This window comes from Lupinus angustifolius, chromosome LG14 (genome assembly GCF_001865875.1).
Source record: "Lupinus angustifolius cultivar Tanjil chromosome LG14, LupAngTanjil_v1.0, whole genome shotgun sequence".
Lineage (NCBI taxonomy): Eukaryota > Viridiplantae > Streptophyta > Magnoliopsida > Fabales > Fabaceae > Lupinus > Lupinus angustifolius.
Window position 1 is genome coordinate 10875958 of NC_032022.1, and position 26743 is coordinate 10902700.

General features: G+C 30.0%; 3 protein-coding genes across 3 annotated transcripts; 2 read left to right on the top strand and 1 right to left on the bottom strand.

Annotated features, from left to right (window-relative positions):
* LOC109326870 lies at positions 1792-3755 on the top strand. Its single transcript, XM_019559751.1, has 4 exons — positions 1792-1931; positions 2742-2814; positions 2898-2953; positions 3422-3755. Exons 1-4 carry the CDS (start codon positions 1888-1890, stop codon positions 3534-3536), a joined length of 288 nt encoding a protein of 95 aa, XP_019415296.1. The 5' UTR covers positions 1792-1887; the 3' UTR covers positions 3537-3755.
* Positions 5595-9919, bottom strand: LOC109326869 (protein ABIL2-like). Its single transcript, XM_019559750.1, has 10 exons — positions 9667-9919; positions 9002-9133; positions 8719-8801; positions 8464-8614; positions 7132-7231; positions 6921-7016; positions 6776-6818; positions 6585-6670; positions 6111-6256; positions 5595-6004 (listed from the first exon to the last, which is right to left on the bottom strand). Exons 2-10 carry the CDS (start codon positions 9104-9106, stop codon positions 5834-5836), a joined length of 981 nt encoding a protein of 326 aa, XP_019415295.1. The 5' UTR covers positions 9107-9133; positions 9667-9919; the 3' UTR covers positions 5595-5833.
* Positions 25344-26498, top strand: LOC109326526 (protein RKD2-like). The gene is made up of 2 exons (XM_019559221.1): positions 25344-25943; positions 26204-26498. The coding sequence occupies exons 1-2, from the start codon at positions 25359-25361 to the stop codon at positions 26351-26353; spliced, it is 735 nt and encodes a 244-aa protein (XP_019414766.1). The 5' UTR covers positions 25344-25358; the 3' UTR covers positions 26354-26498.

Here is a 26743-nt window from a genome sequence, read left to right on the forward strand (position 1 = left end):
ATCTATCAAATGGCAAAGAAAGGAATTTTAACAGTGAAAACTCATTTTAGTTGGCGAACATTTCACATGTATTAATTTGATGGATGCAAAATGAAAGATACTTCATTAAAAATTTCATATTATAATGTGACAAATATCTTTTCTTAAAAATATTATTTTTTATCCATAAATCTTTGAAAATACCAATTTAAAATTTTTCATTTTGTCAACAATCAAGTTAGAACATTATAATTTTTTTGAGGGAATGAAGTATCTCCTTGTATAAGGAGATAAATTATCTCCTCCTGCCAGTGAAATCATGGCATGTGTCATGTTTCATCATTTTCAATAAAAATATTTTAAAAAATAAACAAAATAACACACATGTCACATTTTTATTGGCTAGAGGAGATAAATTATCTCTTTATATAAGGAGATACATTATTCTCTTTTTTTTGAAGACCGTATTCACTTAAATTTAGTACTATTGAAATTATAAAAATAAATTAAAATAAGTGAGATTCCTGTCTATACGACACACTTGACATGATAGTAGAGTGAAAAAGGTTTATGAATAAACACTGAAATAGAGGAGAAAACGCAAAACATAAAAGCACACCCTATTTTTTTGGTATATGAGTTTTTTTTTGTATAACTAATAGTTTTTCATAAGCTATGGTAAGAAAATTAATCTTTCTGGAATGTATGGTTGTTCCTCATAATAAATATTGCTATTAAGAATCGAATTTTTAATCTTTTAGTCGACCTTGAAATACAATGAAAATTTATATCACTATACAAATATTTTGTTGGTAGTAAAGTTTTATACTACTTGACCAATACTAAGTTATATTTAAAAGGATACAGTATAATGTGATGTTTGCTATGTTTAATTTTTTAACCTTCCTTCATGCTTAAAGCATTTTTGTAATGTTTCCTTGTGCAATCAATCATATGGTGACGAATTTCACAAGCTAACTAAACATTAATGGCATCATTTTCTCAAAGGGAATAAAAGCATACACTTCTCTCAGCAAACATAGAAAAGAAGAAAACAAGGACAAATGTGTTAAAAAGACAAGCTCCATATAGTGATGTATAACCCAAACTTCCCATAATTGGGACACTACAAACACAAATGTAACTAATAGAATCAACACATTTGTGAAAACCTAATATATTAATTGAGAGGACACGAAGTAGAATATGACAGTAATACATATATATTAGCAATGCAAATATTTATATATATATATAGTCATTACAACATCAACAATTTATTTGAATTAATTTTTTTTAAAGAAATAATAATAATTAAATATAAATGGTGAATAATATAATAACAATATATCAAACTCATTCATTCAGGGTGAGTACATAAATTTTTCTCAGACATTATAATAACAACTAGGCAACATCAAAATTTATCTAGGACTCGACATGACAACAAAGAATATTATTAGGTACATGAGTCATTATTTGTGTACACTAAATGCTATTATTAGATATGTATAAATGTATAATGTTTGCTTTTAAATATTAAATGTAATCAGTTATTTAGAGTATGTCGTATAAGTCATTCCGATTCATTAGTGAATTTATATTTTACGGTAAAAAGAAGCATTTGTATAGAGATGTGAACCCCAAGATTGATTACAGTGGAAGTGATCAATCAGTAACATCAGATTTTCTTTTATAACACTAAAAACTAAAATTCTTTCAAAGTACATGGGCCTATATTTGGGCCAGTTACGAGGAGCCGAAAGCCCAATCCCATTTATGCAGCATCACCACGCGCCGCCGCTGGAACCTTCATGCTTCATCTCAGTTGAAGCCTCTTATTCTAATTCAGTTAAAAACCCTACACTTTCTCTCTCTGAAGAAAAGTCATAGCAATCTGAGTCAAACATGGCTATCGTAACAAACGCTCAATCCCAATGGCAATTCACATGGTCAATTTCTTCTCTTCCACTTCTCTTCTTTCTTTAACTATGCTGTTACTTTTTCTAGGTTTTTATCATCATGTTATGTTATTCCAAAAAATGAAAATGAAAATGAATTTTGGTTGTTTATCTTCTATTTACATTGATTTGATTTCTGCTCATTATGCCAAGTTGGTCCTTTATATACTATGAGACTTTTCTAATAAAAAGTTGAATTTCAACTCAATTCATGCAATTGATATAAAACCAATACTAATAGCTTAGGACCTAATAGGCTAGTCTTTTAGGTTAGACTGTTCTCGTGTGCTTAAGTCTTAACAATAAATCCCGAGACATCAAATGGGCACGTAGACTGACTTGACGCGGGCCAGGTTAGTTGTCCTAATTTGATGTTTCAGGGATTTAATCGGTGAAAAAAAAAATCTTTGAGGGACTACTTTGATTCATATATTCCAATGACCCAAATGGTGTCTTCGTATTCAATATCTCTTAATACTCTTATTTTAAAGTTGTAATGTGTACAAGTGATTAGCTTGTTATTTGTATCCAAATTTACCAACTACTAATGAACATTTATAAAGCACTCATGGCATTCTGAAAACGATAATGTTGTTAAAAGTGTTTCAGTCTGGTTTTTTGTGAATTATTCTTAGCTATTATATATGAAGTTCAAATATTTATTCCATGCAAGTCTTCTATGTCATTGCTTGTTTAGACTATTATTCACTACCTCGAGAAAATCTTTCTTTGGAAAATTTCGTATTTGCGACAAAATTAGCAGAACAAGTTTATATTAAAAAGATGAAATGACAATTATAGTGACCTGGAAGTAGATTTCGGTTCCGAGGAGAATGCTTCCATTATATATGCAACCTTGGCCATCGATAAGGAGGTATTGTCTGAAGATGCTAAATTTTCATTGCATTATCAATAGTTTCTCATCTTGTTTTTGATTCAATTCCATGTATGCTGCAGTTGCAACCTGACAAAGTGAAACGAGAGATGAAAGTTTCTGAAGGAAAGCTTTCAGTGTGAGTATCCTCCGTAGTCTATCATATTGTTCAGTGTGTCCTTTGGTAGTTTAGTCAATATTTGTATGTTCTCATGAGTAAGCATATCCTCTCCTTTTTAACTGTAATAACTGTTTTTTAATTAATGTTCTAACTTCTAAGAGTAAGTCGGATTTCAAATACATTATTTGGAAAACTCAGCTAAAGCCTAAACTGTATATTTATAATCAATTTTTGGCCATCATTTATGTTGATGAAATGGTATGAAAACATGAGGTCATGATTGACTTAGTTGCCATGACTTGTAAGAATGTCTAAAATTTTAAATGTATCATTTGGAATTTGGAACAAGTAGTAGGTGTAATTATTTGTTGTCTTTAACCTTAAAAAATAAACTTTCGCTGTCATTACTTAATTCTGCTTCAACGGTTCCTCTGAATAATGTAATCTTAACTGTTTCTTCTATACTTTACAATCCGACTCATTTAGGCACTTTGAGGCAACAGAAGCCAGATTTCTTCGAGCATCTTTCAGTGCTTTTGTTGATGTCCTTACATTAGCCACAAAAACAATTGAAGAATTTAGTCAAGGAATGGAGTTATGACATTTACTTATCTTTTGTTTGTTTCATTCTTAAAAATGTAATGTATCTTCAACCATTAATGCTTTTTTTTATTGTTCATCTGTGCTTCTAGTTTCCATGGATTTTAAGAATTCTTATGGACCTCTTCTTAAGAGGGCCTGACCAAGTTTTAGGATTTTACCTGTAGAATATGTAGAATATGTCAGTATGAAATGCTGTAGTCACTTCTATGTTTGTCTACTCTCTATACTCTTAACTCATGGGTGCTAATTCCTAACAAGGAATAACCATCATGATGGATTTATTCAAGTGTGAAGCCCTACATTAGATATGAACGGAGGAGTGAAAGAGTTAATATAAAAGGTTTATAGAACTAATGCCTTAAGGTTTTGGTTCAAGATGTGGTACCTTGCTTGTTGTTCTTCACTCTTCCCATGACCCGGTAACAATGGAACTCCACGTGGTTAAAGGCTCCTCAGTCGCAGTCTGATTCCACACATGACACTAGATTTCAAAGAATTTTTTTTTAAAATATTTTCTAATGTTACTAAATTTAAAATTAATGGATGGGAAGGGAGAAGAACATCAAAAACAAAAACTTTTAGATTTTTGTTAACCTTACAGGTCTGTAATAGGATATGATGTATTTAATATATTAATTAGAAGTAATGGAGCTAGTTAGGCACTTACTATTTTTTAACTCTAAGGATGCAGCATTTTGTTGCACGTATGCATCAGACTCAGTTGGTGACAGTCTTGTGTATCATACCCATTTTTTTTCTTAGGAAAGAAAATTTATTAGTGTATTTTTGTTTTCTAGGATATTCTTTTATCACGCCGGATTTTTCTTAACAGGGTATTAATAAGGCATATATTCATTCTGCATAGTCATCCAATGAAAATTGTTATAAAATATATATATTTATCTTTTAATCAGTAATTATAATATCTTATCTTAATTTCAGTTGAAATCTCTTCAGAATTAAGAGTTAGTATTTATTAAGAATAAGTAGTCGTTTATAATCATAAATCACTTGATCCAAATATGAATAACACATCTATCTAGTTGTTTAAGAACTAGTCATTGCATCTATATTTCTAGTTTCTTCATCTCTCCTTTTCTTTATATAAAATAAATTTTTTAAAATATAACTGATAAAATATACGAAGTATTGAGATTTTTTTATAAAAAGGAAAACTATGGAGTATTTGAGAAGATAACTATGGTGAAAATTGGCATAGGAACTTTGATACCCATTTGATGTTACCTAACTCAAATAGGATTAATCATCACCCTTGTGACATCCAAGATTAGGGAAAACATAATTCATCTTGCCTGGGAAGACTAACGTGATTTCTAAAACATAAACAAAAATGCAATTGTTTATGTGATTTAGAGAGAAAATATGACTTAGAAAGAAAAATACTAGCCTCTAGCCTTTTAAGTAGTTGCTATAGATTATGATTTCGAATCTGAATTGATGGCAACCACTTTAGGTGCCAGAAATTATGAGAATTGACAAGGACATGGTGATATTATTTTTTTAAATTTAAGTTTTCTATTATAGATAATGTTAATATAAATATTATTTATAGGGAGAAGATTCACTTACTCTAAAAGTAAATTTTTTAAACTTACTTCACATCCTTTTCTAGAATTGATGGTTAGAATGAAGAGTAAGTTTAGATTAAATATATCGCACTCCTATTTTATATGAGACTAAAGCAAATATGCAAAACCATTTAGCATTATAACATCTTTGGCATTGTTGGATATTCATATAGCTGATTTTACCTAATAAAATTAACGTTTAATTGTTGTAAACTGCATGTAACATTACACACATCCAGAGGTAAATTTGATTATAAAAAAGTAATTATGTAATTTCGTGTAGAAAAAGGCATTATCTATGCAATATAACTGCCTCAACTTGTGAAGGTAAACCAGACATTTTAGTGAAAATAATTGCAATGGAACACTCATTCAGCTTAAACAAGGCTTAATTCTTGGTCCAGACACCTTCAACTTCAACTTGTTTCTTCTAGTACTAGTTATCATAGCACATTAGGAAAGAGCAATGGAACTAAATTTACTTAATTATATGACAACTAAAAATAAAGTTTGAACAATTACAATATCACACAAGTTTAGGGAGCTTATATTAATTAAATCAAAGGAAAAAGAAAATTTACCATATAAATCTTCATTTGAAAAGGCAAAGAACTGCAACCTATTAGGCCAAATGTGTAAAACTAGCAAGCAAAATTGAGTTATCTTGTATGACATATTTCCCTTGCTTTCTATAGATTCTACTGTATCAGTACTCATCCAAGTATGTATATAACATATCATCCTTCTTAGACTTGCGCCTGCTCAATAAAGCCTTCAGGAGACGTTTACTTTTAGTCGGGAACTGTTCTAAATCTTTGCCATTGTCTCTTTCGGAAGGTAATCGCATTGAAGCTGATTTGCGTGGCTCCGAAGGGTGCTGGTAGAAACATAAATGTAGATTCAATTAAAAAAAGTATGTAGTTTATTGGTAATTTATTGAACAAAGTCACAAATAGGTGAGTAAGCAATTGCCTTTCACTTACCATTTGTCGTGCATTAGAAGGATTAGGTGTTATTGGTCTGCTTGGGTTTGGAGTAGTTGATCTACTTGTCTTCGGTGTTGTAGCCCTACTTGATCGAGATCCAGTGCGTAAAAGCGGGAATCTGTGTGGTGAAACCGTGCGCTTCTCTACAGTACCACGTAAAATTATTGTAAGTTCAAAATAATGAATGAGATTTGTATCTTCAGCCTTAGGTAGTAGTGTTTGGCAGCAGGGCTGCATAGAATAAAATGGAATGTCTTGTTTTAATCTTTAGTCTCACCCTTAAGTCCTAAATCTTTACACCAATGCACAACCCCCTTTCTCAATGAGAATTTAACGTGCACCGATAGTGTAAAACTATATTTTAGAACTACAGGACATGAAGTTTGAGCACCCGGGATCAAAATCCCTATAAGTGTGCTCCCGTAGTAATGGCTAAAACTACAGATAAATTATATAATATGTTTGTACTACCTAAATCTTTTTTTGGCATGGTTGAACTCAATGAAAAAGCTCCAAGCCTCTGAGGACGTAAAGAAGGTGATGGGGAACGCCCTTTACTGCATTGAAATAAAGCACTACATCAAGATCGTGATCAAGTGTTGTGGAGTTCAAAAATCTAGATGAGCATGAATCAATTTAAACCTGTAATAATATGCAATTACCTTGTCGTAGATGTTGGTGTTTCTCTAATTGTAGCTCGGACAGCTTCAGGACACAAATCAAAATAAAAAAGAAATATAAGTTATGTATTTAAGGTTAGTTCCTAGATAAGTGGAATAAGAATAATGAAGGAATAGAAAGAGATACCATTCTTAAAGTGATGCCAATCATCTTCGTCATCTAGGCTGCACCCAACTACATGCTTCGACTTTGTGCGATTGGCACCATGCATTGTCTCCCCAACTGAACTCATCAATTAAGAAATGTGATCCTTTAACATAATAGACATACTTTTTCTGGGAAAAATTACAAGAAGATAAAACAAGATGGAGTTGAGGAGAATGTTACATGTACTTGCCTGGCAAAATATAACGCTTAAGATATTTTGGAGTGCTGATCACCAATGACTGTTGAATACGCCCCTCATGACTCATATGCTCCTGGCACCTCCTTATTCTCTAAGGCATCACATTAAGCAAAAATAATATTAGTGATCTACACAAAATTTCTCCTCCCTAATATGATAAGCAATATTACTGATCTGCACAAAAGTTCTCCTCCCGATATGATAAGGGATTTCAAAGCCACAGTAGTATATGCAAAATTACACTTTCAATTGAATACGGCCAGGTATGATAAATATAGCAACAAACAGCCACACAAATACCAAGGTGTTGTCAAAGTAAACGTTTAACTAAAAATTCTGAAGTAACATAAAGATAATTCCTAGACGGGAAGAGATTCATCATGGACATTAACATCAGGCTATCAACCACCAACCCCAATAACCAAGGATGATAGTTCCATTGATCTTTTACTACTATAATTATTCTTTTGCCTGATACAGTTTTGCACAGTGATGTTCATCCAACTATCATTATCTGATGAAATAAATTTACACCACTCTCTAAAGGTTGTTATTGTATGTGCTAAAGAACAATAACATACTTTCTATATTATCGAGTTCATTTACTGATACTACAAACATTACGAAATTAAGCGGTATAGCAAGGAATTTTTCAATTAAGACCTGGAGCCATGCTGTGACTGCATAACTCTCACTTTTCTTTTCCTTTTCTTGGATTTTTGGATAAATTCAAAACTCCTCAAAAAGTATATCATTCATAAAACTCCTAGAAAAAGTTCTCTTTGATGGAGCACAATACAACATTATGCAGTAGTAATATTGAGATAACTAGATTTTCTAAATGTTCAGGAACTTATTATCCAACAAAGGAGAAGGGCTATAGATGAAATGCATTTCAGCATGCCTATGAAGTTTAGAGGGTTTTTCTAATGTGTGCCGTAGGGCACATTGTAATTTAATTAGAAAGAGTACCTTTGTATTAGGAATTGATAAAAGCAAATTTATGGATGCACATGAGTTTTATGGCACAAATTCCTAATGTGAACTTACTATTTTTGGGTAAGTTAAAATGTACCCTATGGCACAAATTAGAAAAACCGAAATATAAATTCTCAGCATCTCAAAGCAATAATGATATTTATTTTTCATATCTCAACAAATTAAGTGCCGATCCCACCTAATAGGATGAAAGCTTGGTTGTTGTTATCTCTAAAATAAATATGTGACATATCAATTTTTTATCTTAGTCTCTTATCAATTATTTTCAGCATTCCTTCGATGGACTTTTTCGATCTGAAGCAGAATGAAGATGACTAAGTATACCTGATCAATGCAAGATACACGTAGCTCTGCTCCAGAAACTTCAACAACCTTCTCATCCAACAAGTCATTCACTTTATAGGTTACCGAACCTAAATGGTCCACTGTATTTACAATAGCTTTGATGGCATAATCCTTCAAAGTTTCTACAACTCTGCAAACATAACAAAGGAAAAGAAGACGAAGAAAAAATAAGTAGGTGATATAAAGTATATAATACCATCAGAAACAAAGAACAGCTATAGCAAAGTAACTCACATTTGCTTTTGATCATCATTAGTGTATGAGAGTTCAAAATACTCAGCTGCTGAGTATAACTGTGTTCTCAGATTTTTCAAATCCTAGGAGCAGATATGGAAAAAAAATATAGTAAAAAGACACTTCAATTGTAGAGCCAAATTAATTAAGATTTCTATTCTAGATTAACGCAATAGATGCATTAAACAATGGTTGTAACGACGAAAACTAGAGTTTTATCAGCAGAGGTATAGTCTAATAAACAAAATTCCGCAACGAAAAGCAAACACAGGATCAAAAGTACCTTCAGACTATCATCAAAGAGCAAACTCTGCTGCATGAAAACCTCGTCGTAATTTGAAGCCTCTTGAGATACAGGTTGTGTTGCCGAAGTTGTGATCTTCCCCATGAATGAAAATGATGGAAGAAGGACAACCTTATTCATTGAAAGTAAAAAAACTCAAATTCATGTTTTAGATTGAAGAGAGTAAAAAATAAAGTATTTCTAAAGAAAAATAGAATCAGATCAAATCCTAGGTAGTTAAAACAAAAAGCCCTTAATATAAGATATACAATGGGAACAACTTTAATTAGAAGACAGATAAAGAAGGAGACAATCTCTTCTCTAACAACTAATAAGATAAACAAAAGCTGATTATCTTACAAAAAAAATGCTGTCTGAAAAAGCATACAGCAGGCAAAAAATTGGTGCTTTAACAAAATCAGATGCATATATAATATAACATTTGAGACAATTTTGCAACTATGCCAGACAAAAATGTAAACTAAACAGCAAAATTCCATCATTTTGTTTGAATCTTCACCACTACTCAAATTCTTCTAAAATTTCAAATTAACCCCTCAAAAGCAAACCCGACCCAATCCTTAAAAACATCAAAAATTGCAAAATTTACAGCAAACATATACAAAACGTTAAAGAAACAGAAATGGGTAAGTAAAAGTGTTTACTTTTGCTGGCTCCTTCAAATCTTCAATTATCTCTTCTCCTAAGAGCTCCAATAAACCAATTACAATATCAAAGTTGGTTACTTTAAGCAGTGAAGATAACAAAGAGGTAACTGGGTCTGAAGGAAAATGCAAAAACCAACCTGGTAGAGTCCTTTTTACTGAGTTTATTGTTGTTTATAGCTGAGAGAAAGTAACAAGTTAAAGTGTGAAATGAAACCCAGTTTCTGTTTGGGACCAAATGTCAAAGGTAACATGCCCTTTTCACTTCAACAACCACTAAAACGGTTTATTGACCAAAAAGCAATGAGTGGATAGAGACACATCAAAATTTGCAATAGGTAGAGTTAGAGAGTAGAGAAAATAAGAGATGTTAGAGAAGATCACTAGGAACTTTTGGAAAGGAATCAGGAGAATTTTGATTTGTTTTTTTTTAGATTTATTTTGGTGGTATTTAATTAAGAAATAAATAAATAAAAAAGAGAAGAAAACAGGTTCATGCTTTGGGAAGCAGAAACTGGTCAGTGGTAGGGGCCAGCCTCATCATTCTAATCAGATGGCCCCATTTTACTTTCAAAAAAAATTCTTTATTTTATTTTGAATTTTGGAATGGCATGTTTGATTTTTGAAGAAAGTGTAACAAGGTATACACAAGGTTTAACTTTTAAGTTTTTACCTTTATTTATTGAATGTAAGAATTAGGGGTGATGAATGAGACGGTTGGGTAAGGTTTATCTCCTAAATGACTGGTGAAATTATTTTTTAATTCGAATACAACTTTAAATTTGAAGTTAACATGATTGTAAATGTTAACCCGGTCAGTGTTTTAACCTAAATTTCAGCTGATTAAATATAATATATACAGTTTTAAATTGTTCTCAATATTACATTGATTTGAATATATAATGATATATGTTTATATATTGTTAATTATTTATATGCGATGAAAAATTAGAAATAAATGACTCTTATAACAAAAAAGATGCGATTAATTTATATATGTACATACAAACATGATAAATGAATGACCATGATAAAGAGAAGTCATGTTTATTCCTTATTCGATTCTAAGTATTGATTAGGTCTATTTTTTAACCTACAACTAGGGGTGACAATGTGGGCTGGCCCGGCCCGGCCCGCCAAAATAAGGGTTGGCCCAGCCCAGCCCGTATTGTTAAAAGGGCTCAAAATGTCAGCCCGACCCATATTTTGCAGGGCTGGCAGGCTGGCGGGTTGATGGGTTGGCCCGTTTCTCCCTCCAAAATGTACATAATTAAAACTTTTAGACAAAAAATAATTAACAAACTAATAAATGTATTTTAAAACAAAAAAATCACAAACATAAGTCTACAATATTACAATAACAACATAACATCTTAGCTTAAAACTTGTAAATTCTAAAGAAGAACTAGTTGTCACGCCCCACGCACAGTACAGTGTCACACACTTTAGTTTTTTTGTTTTTTAATACTGGCCAGCCCGACCCAGCCCGTCTTGGCCCGTCTAAAAAACGGACTACTAAAACGGGCTGAATATGAGTTTTTGGCCTAAAATCTTCAGCTCGGCCCGCTAAAAATAGCTATCCGAATGGGCTGGCCTGTCGGGCCAAGCCCATATTGCCACCTCTATCTACAACTAACAATAGACCCAATAAAACCGAATAATTTTCAAGTCTAGTCGTGATCAGACTAAACTAGATGAACGGGTAGATTAAGTCCTACTTTTAAGAATGGGTTTACAACTTCTGTCCTAAGCGGATGAGGTTGAAAGCATAAGCTTATACGTGTCTAAAATTATGTTTTCAAAAGATTATTGGTAAAACTCATGATTTATTGGATAACAATGCTAAAAAGATGTTTGGATGGACAATTATGACCTAATCAGACATGAAGTACGTACTTGGTATTAGGTGGTTAATTTCTTTGTCTCTGAATTTATATCATAATCATTATGATGTCTCATCATCCTCAATTGTGCTTATGTTACATTTAAGATTCTTTTATATTGTACTAGGATAATCTATTATTCATAGTTAATTATTAGTGATCTCTAAATAAATAAAAACAATATAAATGAGTGGTTAATAATATATTATTATTTATACATATTTATACTCATATTGCATAAATATTTGGCTAAATAATTTAATAAAAAATACAAAAGAGTTGACGTATTGGCTTGTTGTTCTAATGAAGCGTGGTGTGTATTGATGGAGGAGTGGGAATGGAAGCTAAAAGGCAAACTTGTAGTGGAGCTACTACTCATTTTATGGTCGTCTTATGCATCACTCCACAACAAATATAAAGGCCTGACTCAGCACCCCAACTCACTTTACTTCCTTCCAAAACCAAAACTTAAAATAAATTTGGATGCATGCTTTTTTTAATCTCATATAGACATTGTATATTGTCTGTCATATTGACATGAAAGATAATATAATTTTAATTAAGTAGACATATATTTATATATAAATGTGGGAAAGGGAAATGTCTAATTTAGCTATTATACAATAATAGAATTGAAAGTAAAGCAACATCTAGTTGTAGAAATAAAAACAATAGGAGGCAGACGCAATGAACTTTATGACCGCATCATATTCATGATGTTAGTGATAATTACGTGCAGAAAATTTAATTCACTTTATTCTTTATCATTATTGGGTGTGATAATTGGGAGGGTGTAATATCTATAGAAAACTAGTACACATATTTATACATAGTTAATTTATCATTCATTTGATTTTTTATTCTTCAAGTGAGTTCAAATTAAACTCTTTAGTCTTCATGTCACGAACCTTAGTTTTGGGTCGATAGGACTAGCTTGCTACTTCAACGAAAACGAGTCCAGGCCCATATATTATATGCCTATTCAAAGTTCAAACTCTTCCATGGTAGCTTAGACAAAATGATTGATGAATCCCTCATCTCCAATAAATTCAAAGTTATTCGTCATAACAAATCGAACTAGACTCTTTTGATAACGAGTTAAAATACATATATACTTTTATAGTTAAAAATAGTTTTACTTCTAACAAGTATATTCAACATATGACAAATTAAATAATACTCTAATGTCAAGTGATTTCTCATTGCATGATATCAAAGTTTATGTGTAAGAGGAGATGGAGAGAATATAAATGATGTTGTGTATCACTTAAAGATGAAAATTGTGTTGTAGTTTGAACTTTGAAGGATAAAGATGCGGTTGGTGTTGAGAATTAATACTGAATATGATACTGTTTTGCAAATTAGGGATGTTTCATGAAATAGATATTTAGCTGTGATCAACATGTTAATTAAAAAATTATAATAAAAAACAATAATTATGTATGTGCAAGAATAAAAAGGGCTAGGTAATATAATCAGTATAATATATATTAAATAAATAGTAATTATTTCCATCATATTTCATTCATGTATATAATTATTTATATTTAAGAATCAATAATTATTGTTATGATCTTTCATTCAGGTATATTATTTGTATTTAGTAATCAGTAATTATTAAATATGAATGGTTGATAAATTCCAATAGCAATAAAAAACTTTTACATTGTGAGTATGAATGTACATTTGTTATCTATTATAATTTTTTTTGTATTATCAAGAGTATTCTTACACCTTATGATAATAAACTAGTCTGTTTTCAAGTGCATGACTACCAATCCCAACAACTATCGCTTACAAAAATCGAATTTTTGATTTTTTGATCTTTTTAGGGATCTGGTAAGACTTTACATCACTAGATATCAGGATTCAAACTTTGATGTTTTGGTCTTTATGAGAATTTAGCGAGATCTTACAACACTATGTCAATACCTTATTATTGGTTACCATGATATCTATGATAACACCTAGTCACTCTAAGAGTGATAAGTACTCGGCCTTATCTGCTTACACAGTTTGACACAATTATGATTGGGTTCAATTAGGATTGGGTCTCATCAGGTTTAGGGAAAGGTTCAGATTCAAAAATTAGACCCAGACAATATTTAGGGTCGAGTAGGGACAAGCATGACCCAGCCTGACATATCTCATGATCACTCATTTATCATGTTTGTATGTGTCTCTATTCAATTGTGTATAGAGTAATGAGTAAAAGATATATGCAATATATTTAATCGGTTATAGAGTCGGTTTCATTTTCAAAAGTTGTCTCAGCTGATATTTGAGGTCGGATAAGCTTCAAGTCTAGGATAATACAAAAAATGATCATACTAATATTTAAAGTGAGATCATACATCATAGTCACAATGTCTAATGATGCACAAACCCAACCATCTAAGGGTACGATCTTCCTCTGTGTGTCTTTCCATGAGGTATTTTTAATGATGCATAAACCCAACCATCTTAGGGTACCATCTTCCTCTTTCTGTCTTTCCATGAAGGTATTTTTTGCATTGCCTATCAAAATGTATTTTTTTCATTCAGATACGTATCTGTTATAATGTATTTTGTTTCAAGGATATTATGGTATATTTTTAAAAAGGAGTACAAAATTAATAATGGTAGAAAAGGCATCACTCTTAGGTTTTAACAAATTAAAGAAGGGTCCAACCTGGGGATTGTTAAATTGTGAGGGCTATGATTCTTCTCGATTGTACAGCCCATATAATTATACCACAAGCCTATTCAATTTCTTCAATGGTTGCTTCGACAAAATGAATACTGAACCCCTATTCTTAATCATTTTATATAGTCTATCTGCTTCGTAAAAGAAAGAACTTAACAACATTCATATCACATGCATATTCTCCTAGTTAACAACTTGCATATTTTAAGTGTTACAGAGCAACATGTTTGAAATCAAATTACCTTCAATTGTTGCTTTGGGATTTGGGTTGAGAAGGTATTGAAGAACAAAACTACCATATTTTACACATTTTACGTATTTTACACATTTTACACATTTAACACATGTGTTTTATTAGTTTGTTTAAGTAAGTTTGTTACATATTCATGTACTATAAATAAAGTCTTATGCCTTAATCAAATTCAATGAGAAATATCCACAAATTTCATTTTACGCTTCCGTATTATTTTCACAACATAGTACCAGAGCACCTTCAATCAAGGTGTTTCTACTACCGTTGCGCTTCATTATTTTTTACTCATTATCGTCATTAGATCCTACTTTCATTGCCAAATAGAAAATCAAATCATCAACCTCAAGAATCTCCTCAACAATGATTGTTTGAAGGCTCTCTTCTAAAAGCATTGGCTTAGGTGCATTTTGTGGTGATCATTCCCTTTCTATTCAATAATTGGAAAATCCTTCATTTCTATGTCCCCTATGTGTGAGTCCCCATTTCTATTTGCATTTTGAATTCTCAAAGACATCTCTGTAGACAAGCAGTAAAGAAAGGTAGAAAGAACAATAACAAAAAACAAAGGAAAAGAAAAGAATGGAAGCTCAAGAAAAGGTTGCTAACATTTCTAACACATGGAGAGAGAGAACCAAAGACCCAAAACGGTATTCATCGTCTTCTTCTTCATGGTGTATAATGAACTGGGAGACTGAATATACAAAATTTCAATTAGAGACACCATCCAAGAAGAGATACCACCCAAGAAAGTCAAGAACAAGAAGGGCCCTGGTCCTTCACTATGTTATGGTTTAAAGTGAGTATGTTGATAAGGAGAAGTAATGTGAATGAGAAATGTGTTAATGCAATGGAGGTATCAAGAAGGGATCAAAGGTTAAACAACATGCTTGGCTCATAGTGTACGAGTCTGAGTTATGATGAACAATCTTAAAATATTGCAAAAGATTTGCTGAAAGGAGCTCTTGGTATGCAAGGGTCCATATTGAAGAGTAAGGGAAGAACACCTTATGCTTCAAGAGCAAGTTACATGATCTTGCAGCTAGAAGAGTTTTTTTTTACAATAATGTACCATTGGATTGTGTTCTAGAAGAAATGGCACAACATGGCAACAACAACAACAACAACAAGATCAACAACAACAACAAGATCAACAAGATCAACAACAACAACAAGATCAATAAGATCAACAACAAGATCAACAACAACAACAAGATCAAGTGATTGAGAAAATCCAATCACGTTAGGATCGAAATTCCGATTCATTACATTATCACGATATCAAATTGAATTATCAAGTTGGAGTCATTGTCATTTACCCTCTAGCTTGAGGGGCTATTGAAGAACAAAACTAGCACATTTTACATATTTTACACATTTAACACATGTGTTCTATTAATTTGTTAATTAGTTTGTTTAAGTAAGTTTGTTACCTATTCATGTACTATAAATAGGGTCTTATGCCTTAATCAAATTCAATGAGAAATATCCACAAATTTCATTTTACGTTTCCGTATTATTTTCGCAATAGAAGGCATTGTTATATGAGTATAATATTTATACACTAGTAGTGTAAAAATGATTTGAATTATTTTATTGAAAAATCAATGATGATTGAAAATGAATGGTGGATGATGCAATAACTGTATAAAAAACTATTATATTGTCAGTGTATACATCATTTTCTCCTCTTATATATGTGCTAGTTAGTAGTTATCAAAAGTTTCAAAATTGGAGTTTTTATATTTAATTTTGTCTATACAAATTAAATTTTAAAAAAAATTCTCATTTCAATATACAGAACATATAAAGATTTATATACTTTCGGTGCATCATTTATTGTATATTTGTATTATTTTTAGTTAAGAGTTAATGATGGTTAAAAATAAATGGTATGATGTAATGAAAGTGTAAAAATCTCTTAAATTATTAGTGTATACATCTCTTTTTCTGCACACACACACAAAAAAAAACTCATCCTCTAACTAAACTATTACTATAGTTTAATCTTCTCAATGCAACAAAAAAAAAATTCTTCTCAATGCAAATCTTCTAGCTTTTCCTTTGCACATAATAATCATATTAAAATACTATCAAACAAATAATTTTTTACTATCTGTGAGATAGCTCAAATCTAAATAGTGGTCATTGCATAAATTCACCACAAAACTCTTAACTCTACACTTAAAAATGCAGAAAAGTCTAGTTGGGTTGTACCAATAACTTCACACTCTACTACTAGCCATTTCTCTTTCTTTTTTCTATGAACTGAACTCATTATTTATAAGACACTGCCAGTTCATTATCTTATTTAGATAACAAAGAAACTTAATTATTCAATTGAATAAGGTCTTGTCCATAATCAATGATCAAGTATAGATATAATAGAGATATCTGTCCTTGAAAGATTAATAAGGATAAACCGTTAAAGTGTATACTGCTTTATGCTATTTGGCTAGCTTTTTCTCCCACCTTTTGCTGCATATTTTTCAGATGTACTCTCAATGGAGCTAGGAGTTGTCGTTTCTCTGGTTTATATTTTAGTATTGCTGTCATGTCTTTTTATTTATTGCAATGTTTGTTACTTTTTTTGCACTATGAGGTAGCCTGCAAAAGCTTATTGCTTATTTGCATGAAATGACTTTGAGTTCTTATTATTTTGCTATTAATTAAAATTTCAATGATTTTCAACATGTATCAAGGGAGAGTATACACTCAAAATCTAAACAATAAACTTCAAGTCTGTAACACCATGACTTAGGTAACCCATTAGAATTAATTTTGCTGTCAACACTTAAATATGCATGCCAACAAATGTAGAACCAAGAAACTTGATTGGAAAAAACACACACTCACAATACACTAAGTGACAAAACCTCAGACATATCCAAAAGGAATAATACCCAAAAATGACAAAAGTAACAGATCAGATATGCAAATTACAAGTACTACATGTGTACCTTAACCTGACCAAAACCTCATACAAACCGTGCAGCGGCCACCACGGGACCAAAAGTAGGAAACAAAATTATCAGATCAATTAATGATGCTGCCCCTATTCAAAATTTTCTATGGTTGTTTTTACAAAATGAATAATATTTGAACAACTTATCAATTTATATAGTTTATATCTGATTTGTAAAAGAAAGAAATTCATAACATCCATATCATTGTCATATTATTATCCCAATCAATTTTTACATAGTCTATATCTGTGTCATAACATCCATCTATTGTTGTCATTTTTTTGGTTTTATTTAACCTGTGTCAATGCTTGTTATTTCATGAGGGAGAAAAGTCACATGTCTCAACTTTTGTGTCATCAACCATATTCCACCTAATGATATAATGTTATGTTACATCATTTAAAAACTATTTCAGTTTACTATGTCTATGAAAAATATTCATACTTGTGTAACCTTTCATTCCCCTTACTTAAACATAACAAAATATTACATGATATTATATTATTGGGTCAGACGAGGTTGAAGACACTAAGTTAAGAGCAGAAAGATCATCTATCCCATAATTTTCTTGTCTCCATGTCCCGAACCAATCAAACTTCACAAAATAATACCAAAATATTAATTTTTGTTTTTATAATTTTTGTTTTTAAATAAATGAAGCTTTTTCATTGGCTTGGTACATCATGTGAGACATGAATGGGGACATGTGATCCCCGTCCAAATTAAGATAGGTGATCTCCATCCTTTTGATGATGTATGAGGTAATTTACAACAAGTGAATTATTATTTGATATAAGAATTCACTTGTTAAAATCTTATTATCCTATCAAAATTTTGAGGATCACCTTTTGTCATGCACAAATGGAAACAATAAACTTAATAAATAAGTCTTATTTCTTGAGATAATCCATTAGAACTAATTTTGATGTCAACAAATAAAATATACCCACCAAAAAGTTATTAGTGCAGCAGCCTAATCAAAATAAAGAACTTTATTGATAGAAAAAAAATACAAAGCATATAATGCATGTAAATAAAATGAAAACTGTACATAAATTACAAGCAGTACTACATGGTTACCTCAACCTGGCCAAAAACCACAGAGAGACGCATGCAACAGCCACCAAATAACCAAAAGCTGCAAGCAGAAAATGATGAAGTGGTGGTTCTTCACAAAAAGACAAAGAAATATGTATAGTAAAAAAGGGAGAGAAAGAGAGGGTGATACTATTACATATGTTGTTGCCTAGCCATTTTTAGAGGGATACACGTACATGAGGTGAGTCATATTAATCTGTGTGCATAGCCAAAAATGTCTCTTAGCATCCATGGTGTAGGAAATTAAAAAGAAAAAAAAAATTAACCCAACTGGATTCGTTTCTCTTAAAATATTTGGAATTTCTATCAAAACTAGGGTGAGAGTGAGAAAGTATTAGAATTTCAAAATATCTTTAGCAATTATAATTTTATAAAGAGATTAATATGGATGTAGTGTAAGTATAGAGTTTTTGATATAGAGTTTTTGATATGATCAGTATAATATATTATTATTTAATAGATAATAGTGATTAATATTTCATATAAATGATATGGTGACTATTCATAAAAACTATATTGTTGGGTGTATATAAGGTGAACTGAGATTCTTGGTCTCAAAAAATGTATGTAGTTCTGTCTCTAGTAATAATATCACATCCAATTATATGAGATTGTTAGTTTTTATTTTTATGAATTTTTATTTTATGTAAGTGTCATTTTATAATTGGTTGAGACAAAAAATGAGGATAGAGTTTGGCACATTTGATCTCTGTCCGTTATTGACATTTTAATATGCCAATTATCACTCTTTCCTGATCAATCCAGCTTTATTTTTTTAATTGTTATTGCTTGATGAAAAAGATGTATTGTTTCGTATTAGTAAAGGTATTTCTTTTATGATAATATAATTCAATTTAAATAGCCCATCCAACTTAATGATATTAAAATCTCACTTTAGTAACATTAATGCTCATCGTTATTGGTTAAGAAAAGCCTGGATAGGAAAATTGAAGGTGTCAATAGTAGACCTGTGTCCTTAGTAATATGGGTGAGCTAGTAAGATATGTCATTTGTCCAATCCTAGATGTTGATCAAATAATTTTTTTTGAACTTGGATTTGGCCTTAAACCCAAAGCTAACTCGATCTTAAATGTCGATTGGAACAACATTTGAATCCGAACTCAACCTTAGACCTAATTAAATATAATGTATATTCGTTTTAGATAAACTATTCTCAATTATTTATTATAAAGAAGATATGATTTAACATATGAAAAGATATATGTACATATATTATTAATCATGTATATATGATGAAAAGTTAGAGAATCAATCATATTTTTTACTAAAGAGATATCATTATCCTATACGTAATTTAATAGAGACACATACAAATATAATATAACGAGTGAGTAACCATTGGATGAGTCTGGATCGAATCATATTTATTCCTTACCCAACCCTAAATATTAACTGAGTCTAATTTTTAAATACAATCTCGATCCTAGATTCGATGAAACTCAACCATATTCAAGCACAATCATAGTTGGGTTAAATTGAGTGAGCGAGTAAAGGGAGTTCCAACCCACCATACTTAGTAATGATATATAGCTCTGGTGGGAACTCGTGACTGTAATAGTTGATTTAGTATTTGTAATTTATTTGTCCTTTTGGAATTAAGCATTGAAAATATAACCGTTTAATCCGTTACTCTCGATTAGTAACAGTATTTTAACCAGTTTTACTTACAACAATAGTGTGAGTGAAACTAGATGAAAATTACATACTAACCAAACCAGTTTTTTTGGTACATTAGAAACTAAACAGATAACCAAACCAGTTAGGTAACGGTACCTTAACCTAAAGTCCTAAACAAATAGGTAACCGTACTTTAATCATTAACCAGTTCTAAATTTAATAATGGAGAAACCTTATCAAATCAAATGAAAAATATACAAGTAAAAATAATAAACATTGCCTAGAAAAGTTTAAATCTTTCGCAATCAGATTTTGGAGAGGACCCTCTAAAGCATATCTTTTCTTAATGTACAATCAATCATATCATTCAATGTTAAGATTATTATACTTAATCATTGAACTAACATAATAATTTAATTTAGTCTAAATTTATATTCATTGGACTCTAAAGTGCAAGTATCCCACAAACTTTTGATAATATTTCACTCGATCTTAATTGAAAAGGTTTTTAAAGATGTCTTTGATCCATGCAAATATACATTTTGATTTTAGTTGATAAATAAATTTTGTTGTTGATTTTAGTCCTTACATCTTGTAATTTGATTCATTCGTAAGTTTTGAACGAAAATTGCTCACGTGACTAACATATCTCATATCATTAGTATCATGTAATTTTGAATTCGATTTCTATAAATTAGCTAGTTTTGATTTTAGTCCCTATTTTTTGTAAAGTAATATATTAGTAATTGAAATGTTTGTTTCTTTGGTTAATATGTGAATTGCCACAATTTAAATGAAAAATAAAAATATTGTAGAATAGATAGAAAACACATAACATGTAACATGATATAGAAATGAAAGATTAAGATAGTAAAAATAGTAAGTAAGTTTGTCATTAAGCACATAGTGTTTCATTTTCATTCTAACCAAAATACTAAACTTGGGTTTATGAATTCATGTACTCGGAAAATATTAAATACAACTATTAAAAGCATGTATGTAAACAAAATACCATATTAAGTATATACCCAAATTTGCACTCTAGGAACTAAAATCAAAAGCATTTAATTTATAAGTGCTAAAGTCCAAGCTACTTAATTTATATGGATCAAACTGTTGACATGATCTATATCTTATTCACATACACATTTTTCATAAAAAACTATCGGCATAACCAATTACAAAATGGTCAGAAAATATAAGGATTAGAACTAAAAGAAAATTTTCATAGAATAAAATCAAAATGTTGTAATATAAGTTTCTAATTTATGGTTAGAATAGTTGTCATTTTTACTTATTTGAAAATATATTATGAATTTGACTGGTATGTATTCTCAATTTAAGGAATTCTCAGTGGATGGATTAAAAATACCTATAAACATTTAAGTGCTAAAACAGCACAAAAGTTGAATCATGACAAGAAAGAAATACTCGGCCTTTTTAATTTTGGGAGTATAAGGAATCATAAAATTTAAATTTTAAAAACGATTGGATATTGATGCAGTTCTTGTACATTCCGCGTTTTTTTGTGTGGTGTTTTCGCTAATGCGGTGGGTAACTGTGTATATTGAATTAATAAAACTATATTTTAGAGATACCAGGCAGAAGATGGGAATATGCACGAGAAGTTATGCACACGGGTGAATGTAATTTACTCCTTATTACAACAAACAAACTGTAATAACTAAATTATTGAAGGAAAGTGTACTCTTAAATATATTAATTGGGAAAACGTTATTTTTTAAACATTTCATTCATCCATGTATATCATAATGATTAAAAGTGTGTAATAGGTAAACATTTATATACATTAATTATATTATTTATCATTCATTTATATTACTTATTTTAAAGATTTAATGATAATTAAAAACAAATGGTTAATAATGCAGTGATAATATATGAAACAAAAACATGTATTGTAGGCTTGTAGCATTATATCATAACTGTATGTATTGAAAGAAACTGTACTATTAAGTATTAATAATAATTAGAGTAAATTATACTCACACTCTATATGTTTAAGTGAAGTTACATAAATCATTCATCTATTTTTTACACATACAAAAAACCTCTAAGCTTTATATATGCATTACACTGACTACTAAAACAAGTGTTATATTTTAAACAAAAAGATAAAAAATGTAATTAAGTTAAACAAAATATGATATATAGTGGAAACAAATTCAAATACTATATAAGTCAATACATTTTCATTAGTTTTGGTTCATTATAAAATGCATCAATAATTATAAGGATATAATGCTTAAATCACTCTTATATTATATTATAAAGAACAAAAATAATCAAAATGTATTGTCTCCTATAGAGGTAGATCATCATATAGGCAAGTGTTTTACAAAAAAAATTAACATATTTTTTTATAATTTTTTTAATATTTATTTTGCGAGTGTATATTATGTACACATGGTGTAAAAGTTTATACATAATCACTACTTTACATATTATTCATTTAGATTAGTTTTTCAAGAAAAAACAAATGATGATTAAATATGAATAGTAAATAATATGGTGAGAGTGTATAAAACTCGTACGCTATTAGCATCTTTTCTCTTATTTTGCATAATTTATTAAAATCTTACTTTACACAAATGAATGTTTAAATTAAAATTTAATTTATTAATTTTGGGCCATACATGGCTGACAAAAAAATTTCAATATTATATAATATATATATTATAACACAAAGCTACACAATATTGCAGGCTTTGAGCAACACTAGAAAAAATCAACATTGCCTATTGAGAGTGTGTTTTTTAATTTGAATTTGTTTTTGTTACCAAAAAATTGTGACATGATTCTCCACATCACTCATGATTTCATAGAGTGTTTGTAAGTTATTTTTACCAATACTTTCTTCATTCTACGTTCTTATTTTCTAATTTGATATTTAATATTGCAATATCATTACTCCATATTGAGGTATAGTCATAAACATTGTTAATATATCATGAATTTCTGTTATATCATAAACTGATTCAATCATTAATCAATATGAATTTTCTAATTGACAACTAATAATTTAAAATCTACTTCTGATTCAATCATCGACAAGTTTTAAGTCTTTAAAAAAAAATAAAAAATGACACTTTAAGTGAATATACGTTTTTCTTTAACATATATTTTTAGTTGTTAATTAATCTAGAATTAAAATGTTATTTTGAAACTTTCGAACGATTATTTATTTATATATATATATATATATATATATATATTTATGGTTGATCGTTAATCAATTAATTATATTTAAATGTTATTGCCTTCTATAAACTTAAGATCAAGATTTGCCACTAGTCTTGTATACTGTTTGTAATTGTTTTCATAATATATCATATTTTGTTTAACTTAATTACACTTATCATATATTTTTTTTAAAAACCACACTTGTCTTACACTAGGTAGTTAATGTTGTATATGTATAAAAATTAGGATTTTTTATAAGTGTAAAAAATGGAATAATAATCTGTATAATTTCACTAAAATTCATGAGATGTCAATATAATTACTCTAATTATTAAAAACATATAATGAATCGTAAATGACACGGTACAAATACATAAAACTCATATAATGTTAGACCATACATTTTTCTCTCAACAAAAGTGTACTCTTATATCATAATTATTAAAATCATGTCCTAATATGTTATGAGTATAAAATCTATATAATGTCAGTGTAAGAAATTATACATAAATATTATACTATCTATTATATATTTGAATTATTTTGTATGATAAGCCAATGATAAATAATTACCAATAATAGATGATATAACAATAATATAAAACGTATATATCATTATATACATTTTTTTTCTCATTTTTTCTTGGTCTCCGTATACTTTGGAAATTGAAAACTCATTCATTCTATCTATCTAAAAACAGTGGCCTACACATGTCTAAAAGCATATGATTCTTTAATATTTTCTATAAATGCATTCATATCTAATTATATGTTATTTAATGTGTCTATTCATCCATCAAAAAATTTAATATTTTATTATAATTAGAAATGATATATCATCTGATATATTATGAGAATGTTGTAATTAAATCAATAAATAAAGTACAACTTCCCAAAGGTAACTTTTCTTGTTTTGTAGGATATTTTATTGCATAACATTCATCTATCTCATATCTTGTGTTATATAGTAAACTTTCTTGGCTTGAGTGACACAATTCTATCTCATATCTCATGAAATAGTGTTATTTCATCCACTTCAATTAGAAAGAAAATAATGTATACATCGACAGTATATGAGTTTTATATAGTATAAGTATATTATCTATTATTCATATTTAATTATCATTCACTCTTCAAAAAATTAATCAAAATGAATAAATAATGCAATAGTTGTGTATAAATCTTTACACGGTCAACATATAGTTTTGCATCTCCAATTTGTTCCTCGATATTCCAAAACTAATTAATGAGTAATTAAGCTTGTATTAATTCAAAATGCATATGATTATGATGCAGCCAGTAGCCACCTTTTTCTATAATTGCCATTCAATGTCACACTTTAATTTTTAACTCACACTTCTTCTGAAAATTCGTAACCCCTCTCTTCTTTTTGGTCCTAATCCTAACACACCCCTTTACCTCATACTTCAAATTAAACCTTCTTTATATCTCATTTTCATCTTCATTTTTCACACTTATATATAACATTCTCTCTTTTCAACACTGTTACTAAAACTTCACTTTAACATTACCCATTTTCTCACTGTCAATAATACTCTAAGTTTCAATTTTTCAGTGACATGGAGTTTCACTCTCACTGCTCTCATGATTTTACAAACAATGGAGTTCCTCAAAGCCCAAAATGGTTCTCCTCTGCTCAACAAACAGAGACAACAGAGTAAGAATTTTACTTCACTAATTTCATTATCACCTATAATAATGTTACTACTTTGTTTCTTTCACTTCAATACTTCAAGTTTGTAGTTTTTGTTTATTTAATGTTACTATGAATTGTGATTTCTGAATGACCCACATGGAGTTTTCCTAGAATGATTTTTCAGGACCACTTTTTTTGCACTTTCGAGGTTGATAACTTGATATCGACTTTTGCAATTGTTGTCTTGTGCTACTGTTTTTGTTTTACTCGTTCTGTTTTTCATTATGGGTTTTTTTGGGTTTTCAGAATAATGGATATTTCACCATGGGATGATTTATTTGAGTTTGGTTTCACACCTCAGTTACCATACAATTACCAAAGTAATCAACTTTGCTTCAATGGGATAGATCTTGATAATCTCAACTTTGATGATATTGACCTTCCACACCTTGATGAAAATTTTGGGACTGAACAAAAGCCACTAAACATGATTTTGTCACAACCACTACCTAATTGTTTTAGTGAAGAAAGTTTTGTAAGTAGTGTGAAGAAAGAATTGGAGGAAAACAATGAAGAAATGCTATTTCTTAGTAGCAGCAATAAGAAGAGGACATGTTCTTTGGGGGCTTGTGTGAAGGAAGAAGTGATAGAGAACAATGGAAAAATGCTATTATTACCTAATACTAATAGCAACAACTACAGAAGCAAGAAGAGAAAGTCATGTACTTTGGAGTTTGAAGAGATTAAGAAGCATTTTGGTGTTCCAATAACTCAAGCTGCTAAGGAAATGAATGTTGGATTGACATTGCTGAAGAGAAGGTGCAGGGAGCTCAATATCATGAGGTGGCCTCATAGAAAACTAAAGAGCTTGGAATTCCTCATTGAAAATGTTAAGGTATGTTGTTTTCATAAGATTGATTCTCACCCCTCCCACACTTTCAACAACATTATAAACATGACATTCTCATTTGTTTTATTTAATTCAATGTGTCTTTTTAGTCAAATATTGTTTGTTTTTTGTAGTTTAAAATTGTAGTCATTGTAGTTTGTACTTTTTTGTAATAAATTAATATTAAAACTGCTATGTTAATTTTGTACGTTATTAATTGTTTATTGATATTAGTCACTGTTTCATTGAGTGTTTTGTTTGTGCAGGAAATGGGTCTGTCAAATGAAGTTGCTATGTTGGAGCAACATAGAAAAATGTTGGAGAAACTACCAGATTTGGAATTGACTGAAGAGACCAAAAAACTGAGACAGACTTGTTTTAAAGCTAATTACAAGAAGAGATGGTGTTTAGTTTAGCACTTAAATTTTGACCCTTATGGTCATTGACTCATTGCTTTGAATTCTGCATCTAACAGCAACATCTAAGGACATATAAGCAAACACTAGATTAAGAAGTCATTGGTAGATTAATCAAGACTATTCTGTAGATTAGGAAACTTTTGACTGCAGCAGCACATGTTTTTTTGGTATGTTCATGACTTCATGTGAATAGGAAAGGCAAGGAATGTAGTTTTAGGAATGTAGTTTTAACATGTTGAAGGAATTGTTGTGGCCGGTTATCCCTCTATGGAAGTTGAGTTTGGATTCTATGTGCCTATTTCACTATTTCCATCGTTCTATTCTGTAATCTCTATTGTTACCTCCAATGGGTTGAGTTGTGATGAGTTAAAACTTGTCCATATCTCT

Bases quoted from the DNA above. Each gene is read 5' to 3' on its own strand.
- LOC109326870 (XM_019559751.1), top strand. From the start codon at position 1,888: ATGGCTATCGTAACAAACGCTCAATCCCAATGGCAATTCACATG. The intron at 1,932-2,741 runs GTCAATTTCTTC...TGACAATTATAG, and splicing joins TCCCAATGGCAATTCACATG to TGACCTGGAAGTAGATTTCG. The intron at 2,815-2,897 runs GTATTGTCTGAA...TGTATGCTGCAG, and splicing joins CCTTGGCCATCGATAAGGAG to TTGCAACCTGACAAAGTGAA.
- LOC109326526 (XM_019559221.1), top strand. From the start codon at position 25,359: ATGGATATTTCACCATGGGATGATTTATTTGAGTTTGGTTTCACACCT. The intron at 25,944-26,203 runs GTATGTTGTTTT...TTGTTTGTGCAG, and splicing joins TCCTCATTGAAAATGTTAAG to GAAATGGGTCTGTCAAATGA.
- LOC109326869 (XM_019559750.1), bottom strand. From the start codon at position 9,106: ATGGGGAAGATCACAACTTCGGCAACACAACCTGTATCTCAAGAGGCT. The intron at 8,615-8,718 runs GTGAGTTACTTT...TTATGTTTGCAG, and splicing joins AATGATGATCAAAAGCAAAT to AGTTGTAGAAACTTTGAAGG. The intron at 6,671-6,775 runs GTAATTGCATAT...ATTTCAATGCAG, and splicing joins ACACCAACATCTACGACAAG to TAAAGGGCGTTCCCCATCAC.